Here is a 22,371-nt window from a genome sequence, read left to right as displayed (position 1 = left end):
AGAGTTCTTTTTATCTTTTACTTCAACTTATCCATGGTTCGAAGACGACGAAGTTATTAAAGCCAGACACTTAATCAAGATTGGCATTTCAAATCATTCATATCCAACAAATGATGGAAGAGATGTTGATCCTAAACCAGAATGTTTTCTGTATCAAATGGAAAAATTCTATGATACTCTCATCAGATTTGGAGTAAAATTACCAAACTTCCGGGTAATTACTGCAAAGGAAAGTTTTTTGATCTATAGTGATTCAAGAAAACAAGCAAGAGAAGAGCATCTTTAGCAAATCCTAAAGTTTGAAGAAAACTTTACTGGGCTTGAAGCAGACTTGGGCCGATTACCCAACCCAATTCAACAGGAGTGCTGCCGACACTTTCAAAAATACAAAGGACACCAATGCAAGTGGTGTGCAAAGGACATGAAAAACGTGGCCGACAAAGAATCGTTGTACAACAGTGACGCATCACTAAACAACGAAGAAAATGTAAAAAGTTAGTGGGCATGGGACCCAGTTAGAGATAAGCCAAAAGTTAGTGGGCATGGGACCCAGTTAGAGATAAGCCTTATCTCTAAGGCAATAATGTAACATATTTTTCTACGTTTCTTTTTCTTTCTATCTTGTCATTTCGTTTTAGTGTGCTGTAAAGGAAAGAGACGTTGTGCCAACTATGAGTGCCAACTTGTAAGTCTCTACTCCTATAAATAAGAGCCTTGAAGCTCATTTGTAACCACCATGTTTTGAGATAATCAAGTAATATCAGTTTGATATAAGCTTTGCTTCTTAGTTTTTCTTTAAAACTAGTGGTCCTATAGTGGTAAAACACTATAGCTGAGAATTCTTGAGGTAATACTCTGGAGGAATTCGCCCTGAGTTGGGATAAACTCAACACAAGCAGAAAAAACTGCTGAAGAAATCAAATTGCTGAAGAAAACTAAACCATATTTCTGAAGAAAAAATCAGGTATGAATTTATTACGTATTATTATAAAACATGTCTGAAGTTTCATATTTTGAAGGAACATCTAGTTATTATGCTGATAGCATAATAGATAATAAAATAGAAGAAGCAGATTTATCTTTAACTGCTGAAGAAAATTTTCAAAGAAAATTTAGTAAACTCAAAGAATTTCTTTCAAGAAAAAATATTCTAAAATTTAGAATAATGGTAGGAGAGGAAGCAATTCCAATTGAAACAACTAATGGAAATATAGTTATATCAACTATAGATAAAAAACAAATCGATAAAAGACTTGAAAAATTTTCTGAAAACGAAAAAAGAAAGATTGGTTATATTCACATATCAACCATTCAAATTTTAATCAAAAGTACCTTCAAGAAAGGTATTGATTCACCTTTAGAAATAGCCCTAGAAGACTCTAGGATTCTAGATAAAAAACAGGCAATAATTGCGAAAGGAAAATGTAATTTAAAATACGGAAAAATAAAATTTGACATAAATTTACAAATAGGATTATCCCTAAAAGATATAGATCTGAATAAATCTATAGTTTTTCATTATAAACTGAAAAACTCAAAACTCATGAAAGAAGGTAATCATCCCTTTACAATCTATTATAGAATTAATTATGCTTTGAGTAATTCACACCATAGCATATAGAATTCTTAGGAAAAGATACAATTCACATTGATGAGTTGTTTACACCATTAATTACTTTAGAAACACCAATATTTAAAAATTTCGCAAGAAATAGCTTTTCTTTAATAGAAGCCGAAAAGAATCTGTTTGAAGAAACAGAAAAACCATTATTTAGAAGCCAAAGCCTTCGAATAACATCACCAAACAGAGAACGAAAAGATTTTAGCAAATCATTAAGCTCTCGAACTATATTTGAAGATGATGCCTCATCCTCAAATAATATTTCATTCGAACCTCCTAGAAAGGATTTCGAAATTAAAGAAGAAAGTGAGCTTAAAAAGCTACATGATTCTATAAAAACCTTATCAATACAGGTTAATAATATAAACCAAAAACTATAAAATTTATATAATGCCTGGTTTAACCATTAAATCAGAATTAATACTTTTCAAAATTAGGTTACAACACTTAGTAAGTGATATAGAATGGTATTATGATCTAATAACATTCAAACAAATTATGCATAGAGCTCAAACTTTAATGAAATCTCATATAGATTTAATTGAAGATTTGGAAGAAGAAATACAAGAAAATCTCACCGAGATTCAAAAGAAAAGAGCAAAAATTCTTTTACAACCTTTCCAAGGTATAAATAAAATTAAACAACTTCTAAAAGAAGCTCGAGAAAATTCCGCTGGCGATTCTGCCCAAAATCTGGTATCAAAGCCAGAAACACAATCCTAGGAAAAGAAAATAAGAAAATTAATTAAAATAAAGAAAATTAATAAAATTAATAATCTTATGATATCAGTTAAGCTATTAACCGACTTAAAAGGTTATACACGTGGCACTCTCTTATTGGGCCACATAGATGATTTTACCAAAAAAGTCATAATACCAACTTCACCATAGCAGTCCCCTTTTTAAAGTTTTCAAATTGCTAAATGTGTTTATCTAAGATCAAGTGCAATGGTTGTTTATTCTTTGTTGAAAGCCAAATTAAACAAACAAAAGCACTCCAATGGCTGTTTAGGTTGCTTGCGTGGACCAAAACCTGATGAAAGGAATAAACAAGTTTAATCTGACAGCGGAATGCCACGTGGCGCTGCCGGATTCGCCGAAAATGGCGCGTGCAGCACACGCGGGAACAGAAGCGCGTGCGGCTGCAGGAGGAAGAGAGAGAAACAGATTTTCTGGATAGATAGGGACACGTGTCTCTGTTTTATTGGCTGTCCGGATTCTTATCATTTCAATACTTTCACCTCAATTATTTCGTCCAAAATTAATTCAAAAAAAAAATAAAAATACCAAAATTCATGATTTTTTTTTCTCTATAAATAGAGACTAGGTTCATTTGATTTGGACACAGAAAAAAAAAACAAGTTTTTCACTATATTAGTCTTATTATTATCTTTCAATTAGCAAAATTAGTGTATTGCAAGCAGATCTAGTAAAGCACATATGGGCAAAGTTTGGAATGTTTAGGAATTGAAGATAATTTGTATCGTACTAATTACGTTATTTGTGTGTTGTGTGCTTAGTTTATTGTTTAGCATTTTAAGTTATTTGTGTGCCGCGTGCTTAGTTTCTTGTATTGCATTTCAAATTAAGAAAATAATTAAATATTTAAATAAATTTTGTTTAATTATAATCTTTAATTGTATATTATTTTAATTTAATTATAATTGATATTTTTATTTTTATGTAATTAAAAATATAAAAATATAAAATTAAATAAGAATATGAATTAAAAAAGTGGTGGGGTAGAGTGTTGGTGGGGTAGATTGTTTAATGTTGTTTAACCATTGGAGAGGGTTATTTGTGAATGTTTGTTTAATGTTTAGGTGGAAGAGAGAGAAAATGATGTGGAGTGTTGGGAAGTGAAAAAGTGGATGTTTAAACAAAAAATGATGTTTAACCATTGTAGATGGTCTAATGCTAAAAAAGATGTACAGTATAAGAATCAAATTTTTGTTGTGAAAAGCTGCCTCTTTCTTGCAACAAAACTGATCTCACATCCAAAAACAAATCAAGCTACAGACCTTTATAAAAAGAAATACTACCAAAGTCATCAGACATGCATGAGCATGATCAGAGCATGAATCTGTCAGGCCTGTGAACTGAGGAGTTTAATTAAAAAAACATTGAATTCTCATAAAAAGTGTGCCTATTGGGGAAAAAGCATGTAAACTAAATACAATTCATGTGACATTAAACATTTGTTTTCCTGTGTGTACACATGAAGAGAAATGGAGATTGATCAGCGTATTATTTTCTATTTTATTATTCCACGCAGACTCTTTGGTGGCTATATTTTAATTTTTTTTGTTAACTTTGGTTCTCAGAAATTTAAAGTTTTGGCCCTGTCAGATAAGCATAGTCTAACCAAAAATTATTTCATCTGAAAACTACACTAGGATTTCCCGAACAATTTGTCTTTGTGACCATATTTTAAGATGTTATTGTGTAACAGTTGGTATCAAAGAGAAAAATATCATGGTTGTTGTGATTATAAAATTAAAAGAATATAAAATATAAGTGTATTTGTATTGATTCCTTCAATAAAAAAAAGTGTATTTGTATTGATGAATTAATTACAGTATCAATCTAATTAACCACATTTTTCAATACATGTAAATTAAATTAGATAAACGAGTCGTATATGTTAGACGGAGGGAATATCAAGTTTCTCCAATGATAGTGTGACCATAGCCGGCCATGTGTTCTCTCACTCACCTGTCACGATTATGATATTGAGATCCTAAATTCGATTCTTGTCTATTTAATTATTGGTTTTGTTTCAAAATGATTTCAAAAAAGTAGATTAGGCCATACACACCTAGCTCCATGCATGTAAAGCTGGAGAGAACTATCCACCATTAAGGAATTACAATATGGAATTTGTGAATTGCTTATCAATTATAGAATTTAGAACTTAAATCGAAGTTACATAAGTAATAGGTAACATTTGAACATTATATGAGTGTAATATTATTGCGAGACGAATGGATATGTACTTTGCATTGACAACTCTTCAATTTTTTTTTATGTTGGTGAGATGTGATTGCTCTAAAACAATTTTACAATTTTTTTTAAGAAGTTAAACTGACCTATCAAAATTGACATCGAGGAGAATCGAACATGAGATCTTAAGATAAACACACTCTAAGGTCACAAGTCAACGTCATCAGACCAATTCAAGTGAGTTCTATTTTACATTGTCACGACGATTCAACGCCATCAGACCAACTCAAGGGGTTCTATTTTACTCAAGTGGGTTCTATTCATGTTTGTAATCATATTATAACATGCTGAATGTTTTGTTTTGCTATGATTACTTGTTGAATAACAACTAACAAGGATGGACGATAAAAAGAAAAGGAGATTAACTATACAAGAAAGAGACATAGTAGGCCGCAACATGCATTCCTTGTTTGACAACTACCACTATAGTCCACACTTCCACTTCCAATGATTAATACCAAACATTGCATTGCATGAAAATTTCCATCCCTTGATTGAATACTACTATTCTTCATGTAACACGTTCATACATAATCATCCTAGAAAGAGAAGGTGCATGCATAATCACTAAACTAGACTCTAAAACGGAAAAAACACACGCACATATAATAGCACATTAACAAAGAAATTGTAGTGGATTTCATTTTCAGCTTGAAGTTGAAATGGCCAACTTCAGCGTGGCATTATTTTCACATTTTCATGGACCACGCATATAGCATAGGGAGGAGAACACCAAGCGGGTTCTCTCCTATCTTAAATAATACTCCCTCCGTTTCAAAATGAGTGTCGTTTTAGGTGTTTACACACATATTAAAAAATACAATGTTTAAAAGAAAGAGAATGGTTATTTTACCAAATTATCCTTATTAACTATTGGTTAGTTTTAAAAGTAATACTTTGGAAGTAGTGTGCAGAGTATTAATTGGAGGGTACAATTGAAAAGAAAAAGTTATTATTGCATTAGAAACTGAAAGTGACATTCATTTTGAAACAAATTTTTTTTGCTAAAGCGACACTCATTTACGAAAGGAGTACTAGTTTTGGTGAGTGGTGTATAATGAATAAACAATTCATAAAGTTCTAACTCGTGAGTCATTTGGTTAAAGAATTTTGAGTTTGTGAAGAGGATTGCGGTTCAATTCAAGCGAAACACACTGACAATTAAGGAGCTTTGAAGAGTGTTAAACTGTAACCTTAGCACCTAAGCTTAGAGAATAATTTCAAAATTGATTCTAGTTTTTGGAGATATTTTGTAGAGTTATAGTGTTACAAATCTTAATTACTATGATTAGATATGGGTGGAAATGTTAGGATTAGATAAAATTTGAGTTAAAATAGATTTAGTTAAAATAATCCAGCAATACATGAGAAAAAATTAATTAATCCATCTTCAATTTAATTAAAATAATCCAACCGATCCATAAAAAGAAATTTAAAAAATCATATAAATTGTTGCCAAAGCCAAACCAGTGTGGAATGTCATTGTGTCGTTGTTATGATTTAAATTTCGAAAATGAACGAAATGGATTGTAATGTTTATTCAATATCACCCACTTGAGTTGGTTTGGTGATATTGATTTGGGATTTGGGAGTGTGCTCCTCCTTAAAGTCTCAGGTTCGATTCTCCCCGGTACCAATTTAGTAATTTAGCTTCTCAAAAAAATGTTTATTCAATATCAAATGAGAATCAACTCTTAACTTTATTTTAAAGTGACCACCATGGACCTTCTTATAACCATTTATGGAGATATAGCTTCTCAAAAAAATGTTTATTCAATATCAAATGAGAATCAACTCTTAACTTTATTTTAAAGTGACCACCATGGACCTTCTTATAACCATTTATGGAGATATACGTACAAATGATGATATTATCACATTTGGCAAGATAAGTACACCCTCAATTTCATTGAACCAACTCATATAGTTGTGGCAGCCCTTGGTGACTCTCTTTCTAGCGTGCAACCATAGGTTTAGGTTGCATCCATCTCAGAATGTACTTTGGTTTTCTTCCACTTGCTAAAAATAGCTTAAGTAGAGTAAGATTAAAATTATAATATATACAAAAAAGAATTAGGTAGTTGAGAAAGACTCGTCAATATATATAATCAAAAGGATAATAAAGAGACTAACAAAGACGGCTAGAGTTTCATTAAAATAATAGAAATAATAATCAATAGAATAATAAAGAGACTAACAAAGACGGTTAGGGTTTCTAGTATGACCCATCAAAACGGGAAAAAAAGCTTCAAATTTAGTTCACAAAAATTCAATGTAATTCAACAATCATTATACAAGCAGTAAAATTCTAAGTTATTTGGGTTGTAATATAAAATGGGTTAATGGACTTAGAAAAAAAAAATAGCTGAGTTGTAAGTAAGAAAATAACTTATTACAAAACAAAGATAATTTTATTAACTGAACTAGCGGATTAACCCGCATAGTCACCGCGGGTAAGTGGGTGGGTCAACTTAAGTTGTAGGCTCTAAAACTTCAACTCGATTTGCATGAAATAATAGGTTAAACGAGTTGATCGGTCATACTCAACATATTTTACGCGTCACCTCTAAAAAATTTACACAAAAATCAAATGATATTTGACTTAAAATTAAAATTTAATGTCTAGGATTATTTATATACAAGATTGAGCTTGATTTTTATGTATTGTCACAATAAAAAGTTTTACAATTACAACCAATTATGTGTGACTTTAAAGATAATTGTGATAAAAATCAAAATATTCTATCTTTTGGGTAAGGTAGTATTATGAGGTGGAATCCGGTTCTAGCAATTCCATGACTTCAAATGGATTGAGAAGTCATAGTTTGTCATGTTTCTCGTAAGACAAATTTTTGTGCGGATGTCTTTGCAAATATGAGGTGTGATAATGGTCTCTTTTGATATGTTATGATTTATGAGCATGTTTCTCCTCAATGGAGTTTACTTTTGCTTACTGATTGTAATGGAGTCTCTACTCTTAAATTGATTGTTTTGTATTTCCTCCGGTCACTATTATAAGCAAAAGTTTACTTTTTAGATTCATTCAATAAATGATGTATGTAGTCTATATATAAACCACATACATCATTACTGAATGAACCTAAAAAGTCAATTTTTGCTTATAATAGTGATCGGAGGGAGTATGTTTCTTCTCTTTTGGACTTTGACCCTCTCTATTATCAAAAAGAAATCAAATGTTTGCAAGGATACACGGTTTTGATTTATTGAGAGTGTAAAAAAAAAAAAATTACACTTATAGAATATATGAATTTTAGAAAAGAAGTAAAGTGATGCATGGTCGGCACGACACTCTTAAATAGGACACGTATCAATGTGTTCTTGCAGGCTATGTACAGCGTGCACAATATCCATAGTTAGATTAGATTGGTTTTTTTGTCTTAAACTTTTAACATTTTTGCGTTGCTAAAGAAGAAGAATCTGATTATGAAGTGGTCCCAAGTCCCAACAAGACCTTTTCTAATTCTAATTCAAGTCCCACTCACTCACTCCCACACAAATTGACCTCACTCAAGTTATTTCTCTGTTAGCTTCTCCAAGAATATGTTCCTTTCCTTTTCAATTTTTATTCAATTCAATTATTCTTTGTTTACTTGTATTATACTCCCTCCGTCCCTTAATGTAACCCCCCTTTGCATTTTTCACATTTCTTAAGAAAAGTTGTCAGTGTAATTAATGTGTCTGTTTTGTGTATTAATATTACCAAATTGTCCTTTGTTTGTATGTGTATTAAATTTGACTATTCATATTTCAAGACAAATTAGTAGTATTAATTAGGGGTATGTTTAGGAAAAAAGTAATAAATGCATCTAGTAATTTGAAAAGGGGGTTACACTTAGGGACAAAAATAAAATCAAATGGGTGGTTACATTAAAGGACGGAGGGAGTATAAATACAACTTTGCTGGTGTCTGTACCTATCGTTAATTACTATATCCATGGACTATGTAATGTAGGGTTTACGTGGTGGATGGAACTTTATTTTGTTTTGTTTTTGAGAAAATGTTGATGGCTACTTGATACTGACTTTGTGTCATTTTGCTATAGAGATTATCTACGAATTTTTTAGGCTAATTAGTTGATTGGTTGGTGAATGTTTTGACCTGATCAGCATGTGTTTCAATATTTTTTAAATGTCTTCTTCAAAAAAAGTATTTTTGAAATGTATGAATACTCTGTGCTTTAAGGTTATAAGACTAAAATATTACTATTATATTAGTATTTCAAAGTATAAATGCATTCTCTTTGAAAAGCAAAATAGTATATAAGAAAGAAATATCTGAGTTAATGTAAGTTGGTCTAGTGGAGAGTGATTCAAAGATCTTGATCGACATGATTATTGAAAATTGTAAATTTAGTGTAACGGCTCCTGTTTAGGCGTATTCGAAAGTTTTTAAGTTTGAGTTGGACAACCAAAATTATTCATACTTAGCGTGAAGGCATTGCAGATTGGCTTGTTAACTTTAGCATTTCGATTGATTTTCTAGATTTTCATATTTTAGAGACTCCGCCGAGTGAACTTTAGAGTCTTTTGTTTGATGATATTTTATTACATGCTTAAGAACGTTCATTTAATTTCTTAACTTTCTTTTCTCTTCGGACTTTGCCTTGATCTTTCGTACTGAAATAAAAGTTGGTCTAGTTGGAAAAGATTCAGCTTATATTTTCTCAAGTCATATAAACTTTTTTTTCAAGAAACCAAATGCAATATATAAAACAAAAAATTGTCTCATTTAAGCATAAGATGTGCCTAATGAGGAACAATACACAGAGTCAAATCAACAAACAAAATATAAACAAATAGAAACATGAGCCTCGTCTACAAAGAGGAATACCCCGTGCAGAGGGACGGCGAAGACCACCAAATATGAAAATCAAAAGAAAAACCCAGTTTATTCGCATTCAACCACCACCAAGAATGAAGTTTAATACTATCAAGAAGTTGATTAAGAGTCGCCATTGTGTTGTTGAAAACTCTTGAATTGTGTTCTTTCCAAATGACCTTAAGACATGGCAACCAAAAAACCTGAAAGCAAGCACGAAGTTCTTTTTGAAAGAGTATGCGCCAGAAAATTGCTGCGCGTGACATCCAATATCTGAAGAAACAGTTGTTAAAATGCCCAACCAGCGATATCTCGAGTCATATAAACTTTATTCTAAGTACAACAATATTATAGATGAATATAATTAAGTAACAAAAAATCACTTTAAGGAGAAACCAATATAAATTTTAAAATTTTAAATCAACACTTCTCATCTTACAATCTCTCTAATGCAACTATCTTTATATATCTAAATATTGTTTTAATTCTCTTAATAGTTTTTTTTTATTAGGTACCATTCGCGTGCAACAAAAAAGACTAATCTTTCGAGTCAAGAATTATTATGAACGACAAATCTCTTTACCAACAATTTTCATATTTTTATATTCTCACGACTGAATTCGAACTTAGGACCTCTAGCTAAGAAGTAAGTGGTTTGAATCATCTCTTCTAAATATAAATTACCTTCATAAATCAAAGTTGCACAATCATCTAATGATTTCACAAATCATTTATCAAATAATTTAAGGGCGGCTGTTAAGAAATAAAAAAAAAATAGAATAAGTAAATTCAATTTCTTAGAATTATAAAAAATATTTTTTCATTATAATATTTTTATATCGGCTTACTTAACATGTGTTCTTAATACACTTTTTTTTTTTGTTGACAAAATGTGTTCTTAATACACTTATTTACAAGACTCTTAAATAGTTGATTATTTCTATCTAAAAACTCTCGGATTACTTATGTCTACAAACTGTCATAAATTATTACAATTAAATTAAAATTTTAAAACAAAATTTGACAAAAATTTAAATTGTTCACATAATGTAACAACAATTTGAACGTTCCTTCAAAAACAAAAACAAAAAACACCTTGAACGTAACTAACCACAATTGTTAAGTATTCAATATACATGTTATTCGTTAATCATTCAAATTATGCTCAAATATACATAATTCTCAATTTTTAAAACTCATAATATCCATTAATCACAATTTGTGTTCAATTATTCATCTTAAAATTATGGTTTGTTATGTTCAGTAAAGGACTGATGTGTTGTGATCCATAGTTATATTATTTACCCATTGCCATTAATCATATATTTAAACTGCATTAAGTCATTATCCATCCATATTGTTGTGTTATATGTCAAAACGATATAACTCATCGATTAATCTAAAATCAATTTATTGGTGGATGAAGGCAGCCAATGTGGTATTTGTTCTAGGGGCTCATAATTGGCTATCGTGTCCGCTTCTTTGTTTGGGCATAGGATAGTTTCCCCTTTGTTTTATTCAGGTTCTATGTGAGTGAACATTTGCTGTAAATATGGTCGTCTTCTATTAGCACGACTTGTGCGGAAGAAGCGACTTTTGTGTTAATATAAGTTTCATTTTTGCCTGTTCAAAAAAAAAATTCACCAAAAATAAAATTCCAAAGAGTCTTAACGGCAAAACTCATACACTAAGTCGGAGAATAAGGATATTACGGATTCAAACTCGTGTCTCGATATATGAAATGTCTTCAATTGTACTCACAGAACTATTACACCGACATTTACATATGCTAATAAATACATACTACTCCATTTTTCCTTGATTATAATCACCTTCAACAGAAAGAAAATGTCTTTTATATATAAGCACTCTTTGAAATTACTAGGTGCATTTATAATTTATTTATTTCAAACATAACCCCAATCAAAATACTGCTAATTTCTCTTTGAATATAATAATCAATATAAAATATTTAGTCAAAATAAAATATATTTATACACAAATAATAATTTACTAATACAATACAATGTGCATCTAATTGTGTAAATTGTGATGCTAATTATGAAGATATAGTCCATATATTTTTTGTATGCCCATTAGCCATCCGCTAGCAGATTATGGAATGAGCGCTTCTTAGAGCATAAAGTGCAGTTGCGGCTATATTTTCATCGTTGCAGCAATTATCTCAGCAATTGCTCAGCTTAATGCAAATAAAAAGGAAGCATAGAAATATGAAATTATGGCATAATATGATTGAAACTAGTGTGCAAATCTTGGATAGAGAAGTGAATTTGCTTGAAGATTAGAATGTGGCCAGTTGCCTCACATGAGTCACATCCCGTTGCCAGTCAAACAGTCATTCGGAAGCTGCAAATTTTGCTACCGCTACCGCGAGCTCAAGCCGAACAGGATCGCGTCAGACAGATGTTTGGTGGCAGAAATCGAATAGGGGAAGGTTCAAGTGTAATGTTGATGCTTTCTTCTTCATGCAAAAATATCAAGTTGGGATTAGGATGTGTATTCGTGTTGACGAAGGTACTTTCGCTCTAATCAAAACTTTGTGGTTTTCACCTCTTTGTTACGTAGATGTAGGGAAGCTTTGGGTCTTTTAGGCTTTGTTTGGAAGGGAAGAGAAAGTTTAAGGAAAGAAAGTAAGAGGAAAGAATGTTTAAGGAATGAAAGTGAATAGAAAGTGAGTGGAAAGTGAGATGATTATTTAGTTGTTTGGTATAAAAGAAAGTGGAAAGAATGGTAAAGGAAAGATGCATCTATATTTTTTAAATGACATAAATACCCCTACATTGAAAATTGATGTTATATTTTTTTGGTTGGTGTGATATTATATAAAGTAACATATATAAATAAAAAACTAATAATAAATTTTATTTACGGTAGTGTACTGTATATAAATTATTTATAAATAATAGAAATTTGAAGAAGCATGTGAGTCGTGACAAGCAAATTAATGAAGGGACAACAAGCACATGCCACTGTAATTTTTTAATTTCAACTGATGGCTATTTTGTAATTTTACAACTTGCAAACTAGTCACCCAACTTTCTTCGCTGCCATGAGCAGAAAGTTTTAGCACGTGGGCCCCATCAAAATTAAACTTTCTTTCCACTCTCACAATGCAACCATGCAAGGGAAAGAATGTTTTTCTACAACCTTTCTTTCCTCTTTGCTTTCTTTCCTTATTGTTTCTGCAGTTCCAAACATACCCTTAATGTCCTCGAATGGGTTTATGATTTAAGATTAGACAATGTGGACTTTGCTTTTGATTCTAAGAATGTGCTTAATCATTTTAACAAAGATATTGATGGCAGCACCAAGTTTTTTTGGATTTGGCTTCCGTGTCAGCATATCCCGTCAACATTTCTCACATTCACATATTTGACACATTGTCAGCCGTTCAATCAAGGTCAGAAGATTTAGGTTCAAGCTCGATATCTTGAATTATATAAAATAAAAATCATAATATACAACTTTTTAGATCTTCCGATATTAATCAAACGGCCACCAATATATCTAGATTCTCTTACCGCAAGGAATCCAAATTCGTTTTTCTTGGTTCAGATAGGTAAAGGTAACAGTTTTCCTATACTTGAGTAACATAGTTGGACAGCAGTAGTATGACAGGTAGAAACAATTGGAATGGACTTAACAGAAAAATAAATGTAAGAAACACAAGGGAAATTCCACTTTCTGAGTGTAGAGGTCTAAGAAGGGTAGCGCACTTATTTTTCCCAAGAAAGTACTATAAATTTGCAAAGGGATAGTGATAGAATAGAGGTACAGATGGAGATTAAAATGCAAGGTAATAAACAATAACCACTAGAAATGGAAGGTGACATCTGTACTAGTATTGACTTATGAATGAAATAATACAATGTATACTACACTGAAGTGTTATCTCGGTGGTAAGAGTTTAACCGTGTAGTATCATGGTACTGAGGTGGTAAGCGTTTAACCGTGTAGTATCAAGGTAAGTTCGAATCCACACGGTTGCAAGGAAAAGAAGAAGAGTCTTAGCACAACAAACAATTGAGACAATTGCTCTACTAGAGTACCAAATCCATTTTTGCCAAAGATATTTGCTGCAAGGACAGCATTTCCTGGCAAAGTTTGCTCTTGGTAGCTAAGAAGGGGTGCGGATAGAAGATATCTTTTAGTGGGCCTAATTATATCTGACTTGATCCACATTGGATCTTAATTCAATTCATTTTTAATCAAAAAAGTATATAATATGTAGGAAGGTAATAAAACTATCTAATAATCTAATAAATTTGTGTAGATAATAATCTTTTACTATAGTAATTATAAGTTTACTAACAATATAAAGTTTAAGTATAAATATTAAGTTACTAACAATAATCTTTTACTATAGTAATTATAAGTTTACTAACAATATAAAGTTTAAGTATAAATAAGTATCAATCAAGACTGTTAAAGGATGTGAGAAAAAAAATTACACTGGTATGAAGCAAAGAGCGATTCCAAGGTAAACAAGATGACTGGTAATCTAATATTTAAATGAATGATAGATAAAGCATACTCTAATACGGTGAATTCAATTCCCAGGTCAGCATTTACAGAATGAAAAACAATGAAACAAATGTTTTTTGTTACATTATAAAACATACTATTCTATAGCACGTGAGAGAGAACTTGATATAACTATATCATGTAGAAAGATCCAACTTCATTTTAGAACAAGATCAAATCACTGACATTTTAGAGACTCTTGTGAAGTGCAATATTTGATTAAATTAACCACCTAAGTTACACAGATGGGAAGTATTTATTTAGATTGAAAGGCAGGGAATAAAACTCTTCACTTCTTGTGTCAGTCTTAAAGGACCTGTACTTATCCCACCAATGCTTTCCTCTGTCTTTCCGAATAGCAGATTCTTTCTTATGTAGTGTGTTATCCAAGAAATATGCAACAACTCCAGCAACGAAAGCTTTTGATTGGAACGGCACATTTACTATATCATTGAACTGCAAGGTGCATCAAAGATTCAAAATGTTTGTAACCAATATGCATAAAACGTACATGACAAGAAACTCAAGGCTTGTGAATATGACACAGGGCACATGGGGATGTAAATAGTAATAGAAAAATAAGTAGATGATAGAATAGATAACCATCTTGTCAAAAAAAAAGAATAGATAACTATAGAGCCATACCCATCTTGCTCCGGTGTGAACTGGACCAAAACCATTTATTGCTGTGTACTCGTTGAAGTACTGTGGGATAGATAAACCCAAGAAGATGGAGAAGCCTAATACAAACTTGGTCCTAAAACTATTGAGGTTGCAGAATTGAAGAAAACTTAGACCTCCCGAGCCTACAAATGATATTAAAAGTGGAAAGTTACATGCTGTTTATTGTAAGCATCAAAGTAAATCAAAAGCATGAATGGCTTGTGGTTATTATTATATCTTAAATCAACATACCGACATAAGCAAAGAACAAGCAGTATAGTGCAGCGACAATGGGAGGGGGAATGGAAGCAAATACTGCTCCAAATTTTCCTACACAGTAAAAGAAAAAATAGTAAGTGTTGAAGGAAAGATGCGTACTTGGTTACAAACATTGTATAGAATATAGAAGTTAATATAGAGTTGGTTAGTTATAGTCTTTTATCAGGTAGGTAGTTAGTTAATTTCCCCCAGGCTCTATATATAGAGCTTCTCATGAATAAGTACGAGTTGGTTAGTTATAGTCTTTTATTAGGTAGGTAGTTAGTTAATTTCCCCCAGGCTCTATATATAGAGCTTCTCATGAACTCATTTACTATCTTTTATCAATATGAAATATTCTAGGGAATTTTCCTTTCTATCATACTCTCAAGTTTATTGCACGTATGAGATTCATCAAAATCTCTATGATCATGTGGTTTCTAACACGTTGCATTTTTCAACTCACCTAGTATCGAAAAGAAAATCATAAACCCTGCGGATATTTGAACCACTCTTCGACTGCCGACGCGTGTCAAAGCCAAAAGACCAGCATTTTCACTATAAGGAAACAAAAACAAACACCTTTCTGGAGTCAACAAGGATGTTCATCTTCTTTAATTAAAGTTGGGTATACAAACATAATGATTAGATTCTTACACAGATACAGAAGATCCAATGCCAGTTCCAAACAATCCTGATAACAGAATGCCGACACCCTGACACAGATAAAATGTACAGTTTTCAGTATTATCAGTGTCGACTTTAAACTTTTAATGTGTATAAATGCATTTATTTGTGGATGTTTAAATTCAAAAGTACTTGCTACTTCTGTACCTGCCAACCAATACCCCGACTAAGAATGGATGGTGGTAATGGTGTTGCACTTGCGAACCGATAAACAGCAATAAAAGCTCCACTAGACTGCATGTAACAAATTAACATAAGTTATAAAAACTTAATTCTAGTGAGGCAGTATAATTCAATGAAAATGCACATAAGCATATATTCATAACACGAATAATCGGTTAAAACACAAGTATACAAGCCAGATAATCTCAGAATGTCATCATGCACACAGTAACACTACCATGTGTCGGGCCAAATTTTAGTAGTACAAATTAATTAATGATATCCCTCGAGTGAATTTTTCTTCACAAAACATTAAAGCTATTACATTAAAGCTATTACACTGGTAAAATATTGTCCATAACTAAAAAAGTAATTTAGATCAGTATTCCTCTATTTGGTATAGTTACATCATATTATCCTCCCCAACCATAAATTAATATACCCTCCACTATCCCCAACTTGAATTTTGATGATTTAGTGTTGTAATCATTATCATTTTCAAGTTGGAAGGTCATTTTCTCTTACTAAGCCATTATATCGATTAAAGTTATCAATATTGTTCCCGTGTTGCAATTGCCGTTTAAGAAACAAATTCAGCCGTTCTTTACAAACACCAAAGTACTGATAAAACTTTCCAGGACTAAAAACCTGACTTCAGCCCTAGATTTTTCTAAACAAAAAAATAATCAGCCATGATGCTAAGGTACCAGATTTCAAAAAATTTGTTTTTGAGAAGCATGACCATTTCACTAAAGTCAGTTGTCTACAAAACAAAAACAACAATCCTAGATGTCTTGCTGCAATGCACCCTGATAACATATTCATAAGAGCAAAAATAATTATGAATATAGAAATTAATAAAATAAGTATTGCATAGGAAGGAAATTGCTCATTATTAACTAAAATAGGAACTCTTATCAACTTCAAAAGAAATTTGTCAAAAAAAAAAAAAAAAAAAAAAAACTTTAAAAGAAATTAAAAATATCCAAATAAAGGAATTACCTCTACTAGAGCAACAAAGGATGTCATCATCATGGCAAAGGCTTCGCCTGCATCAAATGAAGGGGCACCCCATTGAAATGGATACGGAACTCGTATCCTGCAAATCCAAAATCCCAATGAATAAGAAACTAATATCTCAAGGATGCAATTAAATTTTGCTTTATGAATATCAACTCTGTTGTGTCCATGCTCTAAGGTTCAAGAATTACAACAATAAGGAAGGCTAACAACACACATTTATTACAGACCAGCATTCTCGATTGCAAATTGCATAATACATGCTTCACAAATAATAGTTGTTTTTTCAAATTCTGCTAGGTTAGACTGACACTATAAATGCTATTGTGCTTCTATAAATGCTCGCAGATTGCAAATAATAGTTGTTTTTTCAAATTCTGCTAGGTTAGACTGTCACTATAGCTACTATTTAATAACACTAATACATGCTTCACAATTGTCCATTTTTTAACAAGTCAAGATTATCCTTTAACCATTTTATAAAAATGAACAAATTATAAAGAATATGTTGACGAATGTTTTTTAAAAAAGCGTGTTAGGAGCATTTCTCGGTGATACATTGTATCATTTTGATATTATCAGTCATAGTGCATATTCTCCAATTCTCAACTCCATAAAGCATCACTGATGATACTAATATGGAATTCAATGAATGAATCCCCCATAACACCCTATGACAAAATGCGTCATTTTTAAGTTTTATGAAGTAATCGGATAAATATAAAATGTTAAAAAATTTAAATGATACAATGTTATAAACTTATAGTGAGTGCACCACAACTTAAGGACACTGGGTTATTTTCAAATAATCAGTTGTCAAAGAAGAAAACCATGTAGTTCTAAATAGTCAACGAATTATGAAATCCACAACTCACCATGGAGCAGCATCTATTAGGCCTGAACTATCAGTGCGGCAGGTCATCTGCGTTGTACGTTTAACGTGGTTATAGGCCCCTCCAACAGTGAGAATAAAAGCATATAACCACACAATTGCAACCGTGAACAAAACAGAAAAACGGTCGAAGACATGTTTTCCTGAATGGAGCACATGGGGTACAAACTGCATGACAACCATCAACCATTGTTAACAAATCTTGTTCCACAGAAACCAATGCTAGAAAGATATAGAAACATGAACGGAGATGCTTATTTGAAACATAGATACTGGGTTTCTGACACTACAAAAATATGTACCTGTGAAACAAATACTAGCAATACAAGCTCTGGCAATCCAATCTCTACACACTTAGCAACCTACACCAAATCCAGGTATTAAAATTGAATTATTATTTTTTATCAATTAACAATGCACGCAGTCAATTTAAATATGCAGCATAAGGCTTACCCCAGGAAAGCCTAACTCATACAGCCCAAAACCAACAAGAGATACCAAAGGAACTGCTGAGAGTGGACTTAAGAACCTGAAGAAAGAAGTTGAGCTTGCATCATTTGGGAATATTATGCTCAATCACAAGAACATCAAGTTAATTTAATATTTTCAGTTTCTGAAGATTAACTAGTTGCATATTTCATATCACAAATCACACATAAATATCAGTAAAATATGAAATTCAATCATCAGAAATAGGACATTTCATAAATCTTTCTTATGCTCCACTTTGGACATGTTCAAGCCACATATATGAAGACCAAGAAAGTAATAACACAGCCACTTAAACTTGAGACCAACCTTGCAACATTTCGCCAAAGACCGCTAAACCCTAATACTATTTGAAGGGTTGAAGCGACAATTAGAGCGCCTTGGGTTGCCCGCATTATCTTCTTAAATTTCTGTATAAAGAGAAGAATGAAGCAAAAAAAGCAGGTGAAATTAGTGATCAAACAGTTCATATGCCCAAAAAATAAAAATAGGGATCCAACATTTATTTAGCACCAGAATCTAATGTCATATTCTGCTTGTTAAATTAAATTTATGCTCTCTGTTCAGATTATGGCGGATTTCATTACAATACAATCAACTTTGCACAATTCATAGGAAGAAATGTTCTCATACAATACCTCTATAGGATCCGGCTCGTCATTGAATCGACCAGCAAGAATGATCGATATTGTTGCTGGAACGAAGGTATAAGAGCCTCCGATTACTGCGGGCAATCGGCTTCCAAACAACGTTTGCACCAATGTGTTGATTCCAGCCACAAAGAGTAGTGTTTGGATAACTTTTGCTTTCTCCTCCTGCAAAAAAAACATGGACTTGTAATTCTCCTCTTGTTTAAAAATAATAATATTTTTGGCTAGGACAAAAGTGCAACTTTAATCAAGAGGTCAAATACAAATATCTCTCTCAAAATTATCAATTACTGTTTCCTTAAGAATATTAATTTAATTTGTTAATGCTTACATTGCCACCTCCCATCTGGGGAACAAGAGAAGTAGGAATTAACACGGTTGTACCCAGCATCACAAGATAATGTTGGAAACCAAGAAGTATGGCCTCAGCTGCATCAAAATGCCCCCAAATTTTACATCAAATTTAATAAGGAAAAGAAAACCAGATGTATCAGTCATATCTACAACAACCTAGATCCCGAGAAAGAAAGAGGTTGATTCTTAAAATTCAAACTATTTATCATGATATTGATGACAGGATATGGTAATGGTATTGAATTTAAACTATTCAAACTATTTTTCCAATCAAAAGCTGTCGACTGCATTGCCTCAACATTGTTGTTATATAATGTTCCAAATTCAACAATATGACATAATGTTTCTTTTGAAAAAAACCTTATAATTAACCAGTAAAATGTTTGTTTGTAAACGATTAAATCAGAATAAAAGTAGCATGGAAATGATTTGTGACCCTAAATCCCTAATATGAAAATAACTAGGAAGAGAATCCATATGTATGTAGAATTACAACATAGCTAAAAGAGCCAAAACAAGAAGTTCAAAAGGAAATCAATAAATTGAAAATAGGGCTCAAAATTGGTTCCAACTTCCAATCACATGCAAAGTAAGAACTCATTGACTATCACAATCACACAACCAGAAACCAAGTCCTTCATACAAACACGGCAATTATTACTTCGAAAAAAAAGTTTATAAATCTTAGTCACACTTCACTTATCTCCGGTCAAGTATCAGTCAGGTGTACTAAGTTCAATGTCTTCCTAAAATAATTATTGGTCAGACTTTACTTCTCTCAACTAAAAACCAGAGTCCAAATTAACCAGCGCCATTTCACTTAGGAAAGGAAGCGCTCAAGACCAAAAAGAAAAATTATCAAGCAAGACTCATGACTTAATCGCTGAAGGAATATTTTTATTTTTTTTCCTTTTATTTTTCTTCTTATTTCCTCCACATGCCTTGCTAAGTATAGAATTAGAATAACATGCAAGAATGGTTAGTTTTAATTTAATTTTATTTTATTTAAATTGAATATTTTTCTCAAACTACACCAGGAAAGAGTTTATAGAAAGACACTTTAAACAATTGGATAAAAAGTTAGCATAAAAAAATACATATTGCTTTAAAATATGCCATATTCCAATATATCTATGGCTAAAATTTTAAGAATCAGGTTCAAAGTAAATTAAAGAGTTGAAAAAAGAGAATGTAAAGTAACTCACGCCAAGGTGGAGGACTTGTTATGCAGTAAGAAACATTTGGAAGCTGATCCTTCGGTGGATGCGGTTGTGGTTCATCTGCTTTCGGCGCCGGAGCTCCACCTCCTGCCATTTCTTCCTAACTGTAACAATCAATTAATCAAAACACAAATCTCATACCAACCACAAATTAACAATTCTCCTAAGAAAAAAACAAGAAAAATTAGGATGTTTTGAGAGAGTAGCATTTACTTTTGGTTTTGCAAAGTAAGAATGACAATAATTGCAAAGTTTAACAGAGAAAAGGAAAAAGTAGTACCTTTTAACGATGTTTGTTTCAGCTAGTGAAATCAATGAACTGTGTAAAGTCAGAAACATATATGAGAAATGAAAATGTTTTTTTTCTGAGTGAAAGACAACTCAGAAGGTGGTGGTATTGTAGCTCTAGGGGAGTGTGTGAAGTAAAGCAGACTCAAAAACGATAAAGGAGTGAGTGAGTCTAGAGTACACAGATATGGAATGAGCTCAATGTTCTATCTCTCTCTCTTCTCCTACTTCACTTTATTATCTTTCTACCAAAAATTAGAATAATTTATTTTCTCTTTCTAGCTGAAGGAAACTACACGAGTTATTATATTAGGAAATCTATCCTTTCACGTTTAATTTTTTCAATTATTATCTCTACTCAAATAAAATTCGTCTATATCTATATCCATCTATTATTTACTCTAATTATTAACTTTCAGCCAACATTTTCATATTTATTATGATTTATTTATTTGTTCGGTTTGGGTAGAAAAAGAGAGAGAGAAAAAAGCAAGGCTCGTGGGATGACGGTGATGGTTGTTGGATACCAATTGGAATTGTATACCGACAATAAGGCAGTGTTTGGTTCAATGGAAAGATTGAAAGAGGGAAAGAAAGTGGGTGGATGGATCCACTTTCCATGGTTTGGAACTACCAACAAGAGGAGAGGAAAGAATGTTTTGGACTGGGACCCACAGCTAAAACCTTTCCTCGCTAGATTGGATGGAAAGGTGGAGAAGAAACCAATTTTGTTTGAAATGACATAAATAACCCTTTGAATAAACATGAATAATATTATATATATATATATATTTTTTACGATAATATTATATATGTTAAATAGCAGGCTGCCTAAACAGTATACCTATTAAAATTTATATGACACATCTACCATTAAATATTCATTTTCATGTATGTATTAACATATCAATTTTTATTTTTTTAATATGTAAATATGAATATATTATATTTAATAAATAATAAATTCATAACTCATTTTATCATAAGGATATTTATGTCATTTACTAAATATACATCTTTCTTTCCTTTCACTTTTTCACTTATTCCAAACAACCTAAAAATCATCTTACTTTCCCTTTACTTTCTATTCACTTTCATTCCTTAATCAATCTTTCCTTTTACTTTCTTTCCTCACACCATCCAAACATAGCCTAAATGAATTAGATTAAGGTAAATTAATTAATACTGGTACGTACGTACGTATACTTTTTCAAGCAGTCAAGTGTGAGAGACGAGGTTGAAAACAGCTTCAAAATAGCTAGCAGCTGTAACCTTGTGACTTGTCCAAACGCCACTGTGTAAATGAATGAAAGTACTCAAAATCAGCTTGAGCTTAATCAATCAACCTTTACTTTACTTGGTGTTTGACATTGAGTTACTAGAAAACCAATTTGTTGACATTAATGTTAATTTGGACATATATATGGTAAAAAAAAAAAATACATTAATTGTCATTTTTTACAAGCATTAACTATCACATTTGTTGTTTTCCTTCTTCCTACTTTCCTCCCTCACTATGTATATATATGGTGCAAATAGATGAGACCTCCTTGAAAAGATTGGAAGCACGCTTTAAAATCACAAAAGAAAATGTTCAACAACTGCAGCCTGCAAGGAGTGTAATAACGGCTTGATGTTGAAACAACGATGCAATTTGTTTTTCTCCACGTGAGGAGCTT

At 31.8% G+C, this 22,371-nt stretch overlaps 1 protein-coding gene and 1 pseudogene across 2 annotated transcripts; one reads left to right on the top strand and one right to left on the bottom strand.

The window, feature by feature from the left end:
* The first annotated feature begins 760 nt into the window (after positions 1-760).
* LOC146901771 (uncharacterized) lies at positions 761-2,801 on the top strand (annotated as a pseudogene).
* An 11,157-nt stretch (positions 2,802-13,958) lies between these two features.
* LOC146901770 (nucleobase-ascorbate transporter 6-like) lies at positions 13,959-20,900 on the bottom strand. Of its 2 annotated transcripts, none has more exons than XM_085736048.1 (15): positions 20,618-20,900; positions 20,390-20,508; positions 19,162-19,259; positions 18,819-18,995; positions 18,490-18,590; positions 18,145-18,220; positions 17,994-18,053; positions 17,675-17,859; positions 16,782-16,878; positions 15,765-15,851; positions 15,588-15,646; positions 15,397-15,488; positions 14,925-15,002; positions 14,655-14,815; positions 13,959-14,465 (listed from the first exon to the last, which is right to left on the bottom strand). In XM_085736048.1, the coding sequence occupies exons 2-15, from the start codon at positions 20,496-20,498 to the stop codon at positions 14,247-14,249; spliced, it is 1,599 nt and encodes a 532-aa protein (XP_085592174.1). In that variant the 5' UTR covers positions 20,499-20,508; positions 20,618-20,900; the 3' UTR covers positions 13,959-14,246. The 2 variants fall into 2 exon arrangements, with proteins under 2 accessions (XP_085592174.1, XP_085592173.1); XM_085736047.1 differs by having other exon boundaries at positions 20,685-20,900.
* Between the last annotated feature and the right edge of the window lie 1,471 nt (positions 20,901-22,371).

The sequence above is a fragment of the Medicago sativa genome, chromosome 8 (genome assembly GCF_051527215.1).
Source record: "Medicago sativa cultivar Bolivia chromosome 8, Bolivia_mono, whole genome shotgun sequence".
Lineage (NCBI taxonomy): Eukaryota > Viridiplantae > Streptophyta > Magnoliopsida > Fabales > Fabaceae > Medicago > Medicago sativa.
The sequence above is the reverse complement of the archived record's forward strand: the minus strand, read 5'-3'. Positions and strand labels throughout refer to the sequence as shown.

What these genes read in the sequence shown, in the direction of transcription:
- LOC146901770 (XM_085736048.1), bottom strand. Translation starts at nt 20,498, where the DNA reads ATGGCAGGAGGTGGAGCTCCGGCGCCGAAAGCAGATGAACCACAACCG. An exon ending in CTTTGGCGAAATGTTGCAAG is followed by an intron (nt 18,221 to 18,489) that starts GTTGGTCTCAAG and finishes TTCTTTCTTCAG; the next exon opens with GTTCTTAAGTCCACTCTCAG. An exon ending in GATTTTCTTTTCGATACTAG is followed by an intron (nt 15,003 to 15,396) that starts GTGAGTTGAAAA and finishes TTTACTGTGTAG; the next exon opens with GAAAATTTGGAGCAGTATTT.